Source organism: Cynocephalus volans, chromosome 10, assembly GCF_027409185.1.
Source record: "Cynocephalus volans isolate mCynVol1 chromosome 10, mCynVol1.pri, whole genome shotgun sequence".
Lineage (NCBI taxonomy): Eukaryota > Metazoa > Chordata > Mammalia > Dermoptera > Cynocephalidae > Cynocephalus > Cynocephalus volans.
In genome coordinates, this window is record NC_084469.1 from 75956214 (window position 1) to 75971585 (window position 15372).

Consider the following 15372-nt stretch of genomic DNA (forward strand, 5'->3'; position numbering starts at 1 on the left):
AAATTCTAAAAGCAGTGGCAGAGGAGGATTAAACACACATAATGCAAGCAACTTGGTCTATGAGCAGTCAGTATGTCATTATCCTTCAACAAAACTGTTTCTATTAAATTTTTTTGGTTTACAGATTTTAGGATTTAGTATTTCTCATTTCAAAGAGTAACTATTATATAAAACCACAGTGCATTTAACTGATTTAATGAAATTTAATTCCTTACTTTAAATCTTAAGAGGAGAAATTCTCTTTGAAAAAAATCTTTGTTAGCAGGGCATATAAGTAAAGGCCTGGTCTGTAGTAAGACTGATGATCATGACTTGTGTTGTTATATCAAACTAGAGCAGTCAAAAGTAACTGCTTTAAGAATAATAACTATTGCCATTTTGGGTAAAATTTGAGGTTTTCATCAGAGTAAAATCATGTCTGACATCCATATCATAAAGCTTAAATGCAAACAAAAATGATTAATCATATTCATAAATATGCAAACTTATACTCAAACTGTGATTTTAAAAAAGTGTTACATTTGAGACAAAATGGCAAAAACAGAATTTTTTAATTGCCAAGAATTTTATTTAGTAAGTTTGTTTATTCAGTACCACAATCATAAAATAGGAATATTACATTCATAGAAATGGAATTAAAGAGCATAAAATATTATTTGAAAACAGAAAAACAATGGGATCACTACCAAGAGCCTCACATTTAATTTACAATGCTACTCTTTCATGACTAACAGAATTAACATGTGGTTTTTCTGTGATTAAAAAACAATCATAGTACCTGAGTGTTACACACATTCATTGCATATGACAGACACTATTATAAAGATGTACCATCCTAATTACTTAAGTGATTGTTTCAGCTCGTTTAACACCTTGTCTAAATAGCTTTACAATGTATAAAAGGAAATAACTGCGTATACTTAAGGATGAAATTTTCTGGTATTTGATTATCGAAATATATATTTACCCTTTAAATTAGAGCACTAACTGCTTAATATGTAAAAGTAGTTTGAAATCATGACTCTTTGTTAAACATAAACTCCAACACCTCTCATGAGACATCTCAACATCAAAAATGACTTTAAAAAACTAGTTTGGGGGCAAATCACCAATACATCAGAAACATAGCCAAAACATGGAGTTTGACTTCAAAGACTGAATTCAGAATATGAACCAACTATTTTTGTACATTATATTAATAAGTTGGTTCTTTGTTCAAAATCTTAAACATAAATGATATTAACAATATGCATGCATGAAACCTAATTAAAATGGTACTTCAGGGAAATTATTGCTTAACCTACAGGAAAAATATTACTGCCTGGGACTTACATTGTGGTCCTGCATTAATAGTTTTTGAATTCCCTAGCTTTTGGCGATACTTTGGAATCTTTTGTGTTTTCTATTCAGATATTTCAGACAGCTGCAAAATTTGAGAGGACACTTAACAAAATAAAACTCTCACTTGGATGGTAAAATACATTAATTCTAACATTATATAAATAGAACAAATCTGATTCATTTACTGGGCAAGTGCCACATTCTGAACCATTCAACTCAAATTAAATTCAACTCTGTGGCAAACAACTCATTTTCTCATTAAGCAATCAATGTTACCTTCAATAAGGCAATTCCCATTTAGCCTTTGGCCAAAGCAGTTTTCTTTGAAACAAAGTTCTAAATCTGTAGATCATGTAAAAAGATATGATCTCCTTGGTAGGTGGTTAAGGAAATCTGTGATAGAGATACATGTTAAAGAGACTATGAGTTCTTAAGAAGTCTTATCTAATTAACTGAGCTCTCCCTTCCCATATTCAGTGATCTAAGAAACTGAAATTTAAATGGAAAAATGAATCTCTGAAGTTAAAGGTATAAAATTCTGCAATGCTTCTCAGACTTTTCATTTTTATTTCCACAATAGGAAATGATTAGAGATAACAAAATATTACTGGTTTTTAGAGGAAAGTATGTTTACAAGCATTTATACTTCTAAAACTCTTTACAGTGTTCATTAATGCTTACCAGTAAATAGTAAGAACATTACATTCATTTAGATATGCAAATTAAACTGGAAAATCTCTAAACAAATGCATCACCAACCAATAAAGCACAATATAACACAAAAGAAAAGAAATATACTTCATATACAGGTTAATAAAAGCATTTTTAGTAAAAAAATCTATCATTTTTATAAAAAAGCTTTCCCTTTTAAACATCGTTACTCAACAAGCACATTTAAAATACTAACAATAAATGTCCTTGCAATTTCAAGTGAAAGCCACTGCGTTTCCTTGGGAATACTGTTTTCAGTCATCTTTTTTGCCTGAGGTACTATCTTCATGATTTTCAGGACTGACTACATTACTTGCGACGGAGGATCTTGTCTGGACTTCTCTTGGTAATGAAAACACATGGGACGTCTGGAGGTCTAAGTATGTTGTAAATATCTTAGCATATTCTGGATGCTTTATGGCAAAACTTTTAAATTCCTCTAGAAGAGGAGAAAAAAAATCCAATAAATCGTGGTGAATCTTTTTTGGCATGATACAGATAAAGAAATAATCTTAACAATACAATTACTGAAAAATTGCTTCATTCAACTCACAAAAATTGCTGGTGAGAATATAATGCACACCCACTCTGGAAGATATTTCCATTATCTAGTTAGGTTGTAGATAAACACACTGTATGACCCATTAATTCTATTCTGAGGTATTTGTGCATGTATTCTAAGAGACACGTTTGAGAATGTTCATAGTAACATTATTCATAACAGATAAAGAAAAGGAGTGAATAAATAAATTGTGGCATATTCACGGAACATGATGCTATATGCAATGAAAATAAATAAACAGCTGTGAGGCAACAATATGGATGAATCTTATAGCCATAATGTTGAATGAAAAAATCAGATACAAAACAATATATATTGTATGAGTCCACTTATATAAAGTTCAAAAATTTAGACAAAGCTAAAATACAATATTTAAAAAAGCATACTTTTCTGGTGAAGTGCTAAAGTAAAGCAAGGCAGAGATTCTTTTTAAGTCAGGATAGCAGTCCATTCCTTTAAGAGGAAGGGGCTATGGTTGGGGAGGGGCATGCAGGGGTTTCTGAGGTTCTGAAAAACTCTATTTCTTGACCCGAATGGTAGTTACATAGGTATTCACTATATAAAACTTCATTGTGCTCTATGTTTATGTTTTATTCAGTTTTCTGTATTTTTGTTATCTTAAGAAATAAAAAAAATATATTAAAAAAAGGATTTAACCTAATGCCCTATTTGCTACCCATCTACTTTTTAAAAATTGTCTAATAGGCAGGAGTCTGCATCATGGCACATTAGACTACCTAACAATTCTTGAAATAGGTCTCAGTGATGAGGAAGTCACCACACAGAGCCCAAATCATTCTTTGCAATTGTAATATTATTTTGCATTAGTAGATCACTTTATATTTCCAATCAGGCAAGCTATTAATTGTTATTTCTTAACATCCAAAATAAAGGTTCATCTGCATGAGTCTATTTCAGTGATGGAGACCCTGAGGACTTAAGTGACTTCTACAATAAGTAAAACTGAGAGTTGATCTACTGAAACCAAGAAGTTTGATTTCAAGACTTGTGTTCTGTTCAAAAGATCAAGATCCTCTGTTAGGATGTCAGTGGTATTAAAGAGTAACTCATTTCTAGAAGTTCTGTGAATTGGCTATAAGTAGAATTTGGGCATTAATTTGTCGAATGGAAAGCCAAGATTAAAACCAATTTAAAAATCATATTTAAACAATTTAAATGGTCACATTCATGATACATGTCAATAACTATTTTTTAAATAAAACCATACCTAAATACCTCAAACATTCCTGCAAAAAAAAGTGGACTCACATAACATTGGGGAAGGGGAGATATTCTGTGTATCTGAAAATGAAAAGGTTGAACTCCAAAAAACAAAGCAGATTTCCCTAAAAAATTATTTAAATTGGCAGGTTAAATTATGGTTACCCACAAACCATTTTGAGTATTAGCTTCTATTGAAATAGTTATTCCAAATGGTTTTTCAAAATTTGGTAGTTCAGAGTAATAGAGACTCTTACTTATGAAAGGAAAATGATCAGAGAAGAATCAGCACACATAGGTTTATGACTCTAGTTTTATCTCAGTATATATACTTCCCCATTTTATCCTTAAAAAAAAAATGAACTTAATAGATTAAGTGCCCTAGGTACTTATTACTTAAAATAGAATACAAGACAGCCAAAATGATAGTAATCAAAAACAGAGAGTAAGAGAAGTATGTGATTTACTTTCCTCATCCCATGAAAGTTAACATGCTGAAACTCTTTAAACACCATAAGGAAAAAGTAATTTAAGAGGAACCCCCTCCAGTCTGACAGGAAAGACTGGAGAAGATAAGCCAGCCTACCATCTATGACTACTACATCAAAGGTAAGACAGGGAAACAATCACCTACGCCTCCCCACTGAGGAGTGTGTCTCCACGACTGCACTATGAAATACAGGGTACTGATTTACTATCCTTCAGCCCTATGCAACAATTATTTTTATTTTTATTTTTTTTATTTTATTGTACAGAATTAATTTAAGACATTTGGTTTAATTCCTATTTGGATATTTAACTTGTTTCTTTTTTTTTTTTTTTAATTTTGTCGATATACAATGAGGTTGATTATCGTGGCCCATTACCGAGGTTTCGGAGGCAACTTGTTTTGATGTGTGGACTTGAGCCATCAGGGGAAAGGATAGTCATTGATATGCATGGATCTGCCACTTTGCCACAAGGTGTTCCTCCATGGACAGTTCCTACCTCACAGGGGTTGCTATCAAGATGGTATGAGAAAATGAATGTGAAAGCTTACCTAAGCTGCTAACAGTAAACATCAATAAATGCTTTAGCTACTATTCTTATTGGTGGTGCCTCTGGCCATATTCCTCTACTGTAGTTATAACTCAGCTTGGTTAACTGCTCAGTTTTGCCTCCTGGCCACACTGACAGCAGAAAGGAAAAGCCCCTCAATGAGGGGCAGCAGATATGAGAAGCACTGAGGTATAGAGTCAACGGTGCAGGCTCTAAAGCCAAACTCCCTTGGTTTTTGAATCCTGGCTCTGACGTTCTTCAACTGGATGATCTTAGGTAAGTTATTAAATTCTTTGTATCTCAGTAAAATAAGAATAATTAAGAATACTAATTAAATAGGCTTGCTGTAAAGATTAAATGAGTTAATATACACAAAATGTTTAAAAGAGAGTCTAGCATATAAGTCCTCAATAATTAGCTAAGACTATTATACCACTACTGCTAGTGTTACTATCATTATCATTATTACTATCATATCTATTATTAATATAATTAGTTAAGTGAAACAACACTCTTCTATGAGCATCAATCCATAGTCTGGATGCCCTCCTTGTAAAGTGAATCAGGAGGCCAAACTGCCTACTCACCATAGGAAATAGAGTCCCCATGGGCTATTTCCTTGAAGAGACCAGAAACATCAAGGTCAGGCACTCCAAGGGAAGCCTGTAGAATGGTGGAAAACTCTTCCTCTGTTATGTAGCCATCCTCATCAAGATCAAAGAGCTGAAGGAAAAAAAAAAAAGTTTGAATTAGCTCCCTCAGAGCAACAGTGGTATAGAATAACCTTGGAAAATAAACTCTTTAATAATTCAAACATTTATTGTGCCAGGGGCTAGGGATATTTATATATAAAGAAAATATGGATTCTGCTATCTTCACAACACCTATACTTTAGTAGTGGAAAGAGACAGAATTAAAATAAGGGTTATACCAATAGTAAGTACAAAGGGACATGGGAGCCCTATAGGGACCTTGATGAGTCCTACCCACAGAGGTCAGAGAAAGCTTTACAAAGGAGCTGACATTTAAGTTGGGTCTTAGAATACCAGGAGATATACATAACATACAAAGAATGGCAGGTGACTGCATGGGGCTCAAGTCAGTAGACTGAGGGACAAGCAGGAAACAGATCATGGTAGGTATGTAATGTCTCACCTGATCCTGTAGAATTAGGATGGGAGGAGAAGTGATGTGATCATATGTGAACTGAGAGAACTCTTTGAGGCAGAGGGTGGAGGATGAATTGGGAGAAGGAGGTTGCTAAGACTAGGGGTAGGAAAACCAATTAAAAGTCTGGGTAGAGAAGCAGCAAAGACAGGAATAGACAGAATTTATAAAACAGCATAGACAGTACCTGCATATCAATAAGAGGTCTGTAGTGTTGGAAAGGAAGAAGCCAAAGATGGCTGAAGTTTTCCAGCTTGGGCAACTGGGTGAAGCTGTTTACATTAACCAGGAATGGGCAAACAGTCAGAAGAACAAGTGCCAGACGAGATCAAGAGTTAGACCTGGATGGGTTAAATTTGAGTCAGAGGTACCAGGAGTAAGTAAGAGATTCAGCATATCAGTTTAGGAGACTGATGAGGCTTGAGCTATGAATTGAGATAAGAAGTGAAACTATGGGGTGTGTTTGAGCTAATCTGTAGAGAATATACTAAGTAAGACAAAGCCCTGGGAACAGCAAGAGTTGAGGTGTGTGTGCAGGGAAAAGGAACTGATAGAGAAGACTTAGAAGGAGCAGTCAGACAGGAGAACCAGGAAAGAAGAGCATGAATCTTAGATGCTAAGGGAGGGTTTTCAGTAAAGAGGAAGAGATTCTGACAGTGGTAACAGCCAACAGAGTAAAATGCCATAGGAAGGCCAAGCAAGAAGCAGAGAGGTTTGCTGGATTTGGTGATTTGGAGATCCTGATGACTTTAGTAAACACAGTTTCAGGATAGAAGCCAGATGGTTATGGGAATCAAGGGATGAATATAAGTGAAAGGTGGAGACAAGAGATATGGACTCTAAAGAAATTATGGAATAAAGGGAAGGAGATTATGATGGAAGGGGAAGTGGAATGATCATTTGTGAACTGGGGGGACTCTTTCAGGCAGAGTGTGGAGGATGAAACGGGGTAGTAGCTAAGCACAAAAGGAGGTTGTCTTTGAGAAGGGAGAGACTGAATATGCTTACAGGTAGAGGGGGAAAGGCAGTAGAGTGGGATAAATTCAAAGTCAAGCAGCAAAGCAGGGATAACTGCTAGATAGTTAATATTCCATATTCAAAATCCTCTCCTGGGTCTTTAGAATTTTTAATGATATCAGCACTTACTCTTTATAGGCCCTGATCAAGTGTACAGTTTACATGTATGAACTCACTTAACCCGCATAATAGTCTTATGTCAGGTTGGTACCATGGTCAGCCCAATCTCACAGATAAGAAAGCTGAGGCACCAGGAAGTCAGGTAACTTTTCCCAAGATCACACAACTTGTGAGTGGTAGAGCTGGCACCCAAATCCGGGCAGATAATATTTAGAGTTCCTGCTGTTGAGGTCTTTACTTCTGACCAAATACAACTTCAAAAACAGAGGAAAAACAGGTATTAGTTAAGGTGTGATAACCATGAAAAGAATAATAAGCAAATATTGAATAGTGTTTCAATTGTCATGAGGGTAGGAGGAAAAAATCCAACATGAAGTTGAGATTTATTGCCCCCAGCAGATAAAGCACTGGCCTCCAGTACATTTTCTACCACTCAGCCCATTGAGGGACAAGATAGTTGGAAAGCAAAAAGTAAATTAGCTTCTGTTTTCACAAACTATAGACTGTGGGTTTTTATACACCTCGGACTTCAAAAGGTAACTGCCAGGTTTCAGTCACACTTCCCTTTCACAGGCTCTAAGCTTTCTTCAAAGGCCTTCCATTCCTAAACAATTCTCACTGACTCATCTTTGTCTAAAGTCTGGCCATGTTTGGTGCTTTGGTGGCTCTCTGTGTAAGTTTCCTTCACATGGTCCATACTGGAGACTTTTACTTCCTCTACATCTGTCCCTTGCCACAACTACCTCAGATTACTCCCCTTACTCACTTTTCACTCTCAATAGTCTCCCTGTTACAAAGTTCCCAGGTCTATGATAAACCCCGTGATCTGGGCTCTGGTAGAAAGTTTAATACCCCAGTTTCCTTTGGGGAAATAATAACTCCCCATTGCACAGAAGACTATGGGATTCTTAATGGAAACGTTCTGTCTTTCCTATCAAGCACATAGCCCAAGACCATTTACACCCTCCCTGAAATGTGAATTATGAACAGAGTTGGAGTTTGCTCATTTTAACTGCAGTGCCCAAGGGAGGATGTAGGGCACTTCCTGCAGCCAGGACCTAGGGAGCTGCCTGGTTCTGAGTTTTCTCTTGAGCCTCCTCCTTGGCCTTACAACTAATTCCACTTTGGCATCCATCAGTCAGAGTCTACCCTATTGCTTGCAACTGAAGAACCCTGACTAATATTATACTAACATTATACCTCTATTACTGTGAAGGTGAAATGAGATAAAAGATGGGAAGTTAACTGTGCAATGCTACCCAAAGAAAAGGATGTGAAAGGATCCTATATGTAAAAGATACTACTAAATGAAAAATAAAAGTATGCAGTAATATTTCCAAAACATAAAACACACCTGAAAAGGAAAGTTAAAAAATAACCAATGTAAAACATAACCCTTGCCATACTGAAAAAAGGGCTAATTATAGTTTTAAGTCCTTCTTTCTTCCCATCCCTATCTCCAAACTAAGGTCTAGGCTAGATAAAAATCTTACAACTTTTTAAAAAACAATAATTACTGTGATTAAGAGCCAAATTTTCCATCAGGTCTTTCATTTGTAAACCAAAAGTGACGGTTTGCCCAACTAAACTTATAATTACACAAACAATCCCAAAACAGAAACAGAAATATCTGGATTGGAATAAGTTAGCTATGTGTGTAATTTTAGGTTTTCTGATGAATAATTCTGAAAAAGCTAAAGGTTTTAAATGCTGGAAAAAGACCTGGCCCTTGCCTTATAACCATCTGCTAAGCATCAACCACTTAGGTTCTTTATAGGCCTAGCAGTTAACTCAGTTTAAACCCATCTAAAATAAAATGTAAACTCAGGGACTCTTCTGTCAACGATAGAGCACATGAAAATTCCTGAGGCAATCCCTGGTGGCCTTTAAAATGTGAGAAGGAACTCTTGGAGGAAGAGAGTCTTCCTAGATCACAAGGGAAAAAAAAAAACAAAACAACAAAAACTCATTGGAGTCACAGTGGGATATTCTTTAAGAAAGTCAGGAAGAGATAAGAGTAGGAAACAGGAATAGAGAAGGTCATTAGCTCTCCTGCTGGATGAATTAAAGAGACTAAGTGGCTGCATAACAAGAGTCAATATACATAGCTTGGTAGGACAAGAAGGAAGATCAAGTTTCTGTTTTACTTGACAGCTGTCCATACAAGCTCAGAACTGAAAGGGAACATCATATTTCAGTTCTAATTAGAAGAAGCACCTTTATTCTCAGAACTGAACACGCTCTTTGGGAATGTATTCTTTACTCCTTTTGTACTTATAAATGGTCAGTGGAGTCTGGGCCCTCACAATTAAAACTTTCATCAAGCTCTGCTGAGAACCAAGGACATGGATTTTATTCATCTGCTCCCAATTTAGATCCCTGTATTATTGTGAAAATATATGTGATGCCACAGGAAGATATGTGGGTTAGAAACTTGGAACATTTATGATAGTGTTCACCTGACACACAACGACAAAATAAATTCCTTCAGGAAAATACCACTTAAAATATCTCTGACATACAGAATGAGATAATAAGGATAGATCAGAAATTTCCAGATAGTGAATTTGGATGACTAGTGACAGGTATTGTTTATTCAGAAACCTCACTTGGGGGTTTCAAAATGGGGAGGCCGAAAAGAAATAATTTTTAAAATTAATTTGTTAAATCACCAGCTCTTCAATCTTGATGCTGTTAACTAGGCTGCTTCCAAACACTTTTTGCTTAAATAGATGCTTGTTTTCTTTATTCACAGTAGCAACTGACTTAATCATATTATTCTCCTGTACATGTCACAGCAGATCTATAAACTCATGTAACAGAATCACTGATTTTCAGATAATACACTTAGAGTCAACACTTGTGTACAAGGCAGGCCAAGATGCTTTCAGTGGGGCTGACAGTACCTTAAATGCCACCTGGATGATCTCCTCCGTGTTGGCAGGGTTGCACAAGACAGCAAGGCCAATCACATACTCTCGGAAGTCAATACTGCCATCATGGTTCTGTGAAAGGATGGAAGAAATCAATTAGAAGGGTCACTAGTTGAATTTCTATTCATTATACTGCAAGGTGAAGTTCAGGTATGCCACACAGCTCAACATCACCATGCACTGAGCCTATTTGGAGAAAAGTTCTCACTGAGATGGAACATCTAGCAATTGGCCCACCATTCCCAATTCAGAAGGAAGTAAAATATATTTTCTGTTTAGCAACACATATAAACATTTTATGACTGAGGCCATTTAGAGTGGCCCTTTGGCATCCAGTGTGGGTTCTTGAATTCAGCTTTGCCTTGACGGGAGCCCCTCTGGGAGGCAGGATGTAGGACTTTCCTAACCATTGGGACTGAGGCATTAATTCTACCATTAATGGTGGTCCTGCCATAATGGACAATACCAAACGGTCATTAAGAGTCCTAAAGTGTTTCTAAGCATGTAGAAAATAAAAGAGTAAGGAAAAGGGTAAACCGAGGCAAACAGAGAAAGCTACATTCTTTCTTTCTTCCAGGCTTAATCTGCAGTAAACTAGGAGCAATTGGAATAAACTTGGGCAACTTTAATAGCGCCTTGGGGATATCAGGCCCCAGAAGATCCTGCACTTCTAATCCAATGAAAATGAAACATAGCTAGTATTTATACCTCAGGAGTCATTTCATGATGGCAATACAAAAGAAGGGATTGATCATTCTAATCCAAGCTGACTAAATACAGAGTTTTCCCTATACATTAACTACTCTCCTAGACAAGAACACTGAAAGGATGAAAATGTAGAGAAAGAGACAGCTAAAAAGAAGAAAAGGTGAGAAGAGGAGAAAGGAAAAATAAAATGGAGAGTAGATGAGAAAGGTGGAGTGGAAGAGGGAGGAAGAAAGAGAACTGTAAACAAGCACTATTCCCAGATAAACTATGAACTAGTAACAACAAGGCTAGTGCAGTACTTAATGTCATAGATTAACAAATAATGTTTGGCATCAACAAGAGTCTGATCTTCAGAAGTGAATAAGTAGTTACACACCAATCAACAGTTCCTTGAAGGCTAGGGTTGCTTTCTTTGTGTGGCAGTGTATCCCAATGCCTAGCGCACACACAGATGCTAAAAAATATTACCTTTTCCTCATCTACCCTTACCTACCACTCTGGGTTCACAGAGCCTTCACTTTAAAACACGAAGGTAAGCATTCTTCACTGGGGTTTCAAGGATGGACCTGGGGAAGGGGGAGGATGTGAAGCCCCTGAAATGGTGTGCAATTTTTGCATGTACATTTTTCTAGGGAAGAATTTTGTAGCTTTTATCAGCTTCTCAAAGCAACCATGAATCAAAAAGTCAAGAATCACTTTCACCATTTTACTTAATCTTTCTGCAGGGTGAAAAACTGAAAGACATAATAATTTAATTCCACCTACCCATGCGAGAAGATAGAAACAGAGGTTTCAAGATTTCTCTAAAGTAACAGGGTTTATTCCTGAGACAAAAATTCAGGTCATCTGACTTCCATTTTGTCTAGTTATCAGCCTATTAGAGAGCTGTTTTTTTGTGTGTTTGTTTTCTTTAATCAACTTTGAGGTATCATTTACACTCAACAGAATGCATCCTTTTTAAGTGTAGAGTTTGATGTGTTTTGACACATGTATATACCAAGGTAACCATCACCACAATCAGTTATCTATAACATTTCATCACCCCAGAAGTTTCAGAGAAGGCAGAGTTTTAAGGGACACAATTTCCTTCTTGTGCCATCACCATTTATTTTTCTTATGCCCTATGGAGGACTGTTTTTAATGAGTCTGAAATGTTGAGTAGCTTATTGTACCATGGCTGTATTGCTCAACATAGACAAATTTCTTCTGCAATTGGCTTTTTCCACTAAGCAACATAGAAGTCTTGAATAGAAGAAGTTCTGAAGAAATCGAAGAATGATCTATGGACACTAAAGTTACAATCACAGATTGTCTACATGACTGGAAATACTCCTTTGAATTTATGTTGTGTCTTTACTGTGAGTCATCCATGTTTTATCTATACTACCAAACCTTACATATAACACAGGCCAAGCATCATAACTCATTTCACAGATGGAGAAATGAAAATGTAACGAACTCTTAATATTACCACTAGCCACTGAACAAGGTAACATATTGGACCCCTAAGTTTCATTAAGTCTTTTACATATGTGGTTTAGACTAAAAAAAAATAAATTAAAGCAGAGCCTTGATGATCAATCACATGAGAAACTACATGGAAGTTTTCATCCTAGTAGTGTGAAGGAAAAAAAAAAAAGGCAGCATGGAAATTATTCTGAGAGGTTCTATTATTGGATAAATGAAACAATACATTGTTAAGGTTCCAAATTCAGAATAATAAAATTTAGAGCTGGAAGGAATCTTAGAAATCATCCATTCAACTTCATTTTTACTAATAAAAAAACTGAGACATAAGTTTCACGTTAGGTCACAAAATTCACTACTGCCATAACTTCAATTAAAATTTAGGTAATATGACTGCCAACCATTCAAATTAAAGCAAATAGATTGATAAAATATATTAAAAACATTTAAAAATTATATAGCAATATATACTCCTTTAATTAAAAAATTTTGAATCAGTTCCATGACAAAAAGTATTCCACAAATCTGTGGTTCTTTCTTTTATAAACCTATTGAGTCCCCTGGGAACAATTATGACCTTAAGATAAAAAAAACATAGAGTTGAAAATATTTCAGGGCCACATTTCAAAGGAAGAGACCAGCTATTTGGAGGGAGACCCTAATCCCTCCCATACCTATCCTAGTCTGGAGCCCAGGAACACCCCACAGTTGGAACCAAGGAGTTGCATCGAGTCACTGCAAGAAGTGTGACTAAGCCTTACAAAAGTCCAGACTGTGGCCCCATCCCTTTCCTGGAAATCAGCAGGGCCAAAAAAGCATGAAAGTGCATGTGGGGTCACTGTGAGTTCATGGCCTCCTAGCACATTTCCTCTGCTTAGTCACACACACTACACCAGCTTCCAGGACTAGTGGAAAGTTCTAGGCCACTTGTTCATACACTGTCCATTTAAAATACCAGAAGGAATAAATGATGATTTTCATGTGTCTGATTCTCAAGTATCAGTTCTCTAAGGTTGTTTCATAGTTGGACTTATTCAACATTTTTATTCCTATGAAATTAGACACTCATTTTAACTTTTTAAGACTAGCAACATCTAAGGATTTGGTTTTGAATTTAAATTTCACAATGGTAAACTCCCAAGAATATTTTTTCTTTGTTGTGTTATAACTGATACAATATATCTCTGCAAATGAGAGATAAAAGTGTCCTCAAAACAATTTTAAATTGTTTCTATAAAACAGAACTTATTTGGCAGTAAACAACAAAAAAATTCTTCAAGTCTTTGAAGATGTTCTATAAAGCCAAAGGAGTATTATTCTTAAAATACAGTAAATTCTCAGTTATCTGGAAGTCAGGGAGTAGGTATTCTGTTTACCTGAATATTCTGATTAAGAGGATATTTCTACTCCCATACATACTTGTATTATCAATTTTCCAGGAATTAAATTGTTTTAATATACTTAGCATGAAAAGTAAACATTTTAAAAAAGTAATTTTGAAGGTTCTTCAAGATCAAAAGGCACATTAAATATCCATATACTTCCTGAAGGTGCCTCCACAAATTTTTTTTTAGTTCCTACTAAGGGTAGTTGTGCAACACTACTAATCAGATTTCTGACTGAGATTGTGATATAAATCAACTTTTAGGAACACATGCAGTACTACTCAAAAATACTTTAAAAGTGACCTTTAAGATGACATATAAATTTTGCATGTTTTTGGAAGGTTGCTGTTTTTAGGTGTAGAGTACATGGTTCCTTTTTATGCTTTTACAGGTTACAGAATTTAGTAGATTATATCAAGATAACGTTACTCTTCAAAATCACATGGGGTATTTTGAAATTTAAAAATGTAGATGGTACAATTACACATATTTTTAGCACTGAGTATTATTTTCAATTTATTACATTGACTGTGTTGCTTAATGTTAGAAATTTGAAAATAATAACATGGAGTTACATGCATCAAAGACCTTCATCTAAGGCTATAAGTAGTATTCTATATAAAAATTGATAAATTTTAAAAATGCTGTCAAGTAAATACTTCCTCTTATATTGAAAATGTGACTTTAAAACATCAAATATTGAATGAAAACTAAGAAATTTAATCACTTGTTAGGCTACTGGTTCTACACAATGCCAAAGATTTAGTTACTTGGAAAAATCCAGAGTTTGAACTGAATTTTCCAGTATGCACTCTGGTGACTGAGGTTCTTTATACGAATTTTATACAAATTCAGAAGAGAACGAAAGGAAAACTTTGGTAAATTCAGGATTTTTTAAAAAAATTTGTGGCACATGCCACAAGAGAATCATGAAAGTAGTTAATCCCTCAATTTGAGAAGCTAGGGAAATTCTTAATGCCACACTCCTAGTACGAGATGATTATCTTAACTTTTATAAAACATTTACAATGGAGTGAGGAACAAAAATGTGGCTACATTGTCCTTTCCACAGCCATCATGTGGAAAGGTTAAATTATAAACTTAATATTCTGAGGCCTTAAAAGATGTCTTGGCAGTTTTCCCCTTTCCTGGTTACTCTCCTACAGCCATGCCTAACATATTCCTGGGCTCGTTCTAAAATAGGCAGACTGATATTTATGTGAGGTTGCTGGCAGCAGCCTCTGTCTTATACAACCACACCTGGTCTAAGTAGCACAACAGACCAAGTTAAATTACAAGTCCCTTGAGGAAATTGAATGTGATTTCTGTGCTTGAATCGGTTCAGAATTATATGCGTGTGGTGTTTCATAAATATCATATGATGGTGATGATGGTCATAGAGGCCAAATGCCAACCTCTCCAAATTTCACTGGGGATTTCTAACAGGCAGCTGGAGGTGGTTAGCAGGCTAGTTACATCATTTCCATCGTTACAGCTTTCTTCTAAATGAGTCAAAAGAGGAAGGAAGAATTATCTTCAAACTCAGGAGGACCCTCCAAAGTAGCCTGGGATAGAGGAAATGCATTAAAAACCAGAGAAGCAGGAGTAGAAACCAACTAAATAGCAGGCAGGTGAACTGAGCACTTGTAAATGCAGCCTCTCTAGCTGAGTCCACTCACATTGGGGCTCTGAATTCTGCTTG

At 35.7% G+C, this 15372-nt stretch overlaps 1 protein-coding gene across 1 annotated transcript in view; it reads right to left on the reverse strand.

Moving 5' to 3' along the window:
* Nucleotides 1-2306: 2306 nt before the first annotated feature.
* LPCAT2 (lysophosphatidylcholine acyltransferase 2) overlaps nucleotides 2307-15372 on the reverse strand; it is a 74372-nt gene continuing 61306 nt past the window's right edge. Inside the window, exons 12-14 of the mRNA XM_063111936.1 lie at nucleotides 10084-10182; nucleotides 5461-5596; nucleotides 2307-2491 (exon numbers count right to left, since the gene is read on the reverse strand). Of these exons, the coding sequence (XP_062968006.1) occupies nucleotides 2307-2491; nucleotides 5461-5596; nucleotides 10084-10182 (420 nt within the window). The remainder of the gene's footprint in view (nucleotides 2492-5460; nucleotides 5597-10083; nucleotides 10183-15372) is intronic.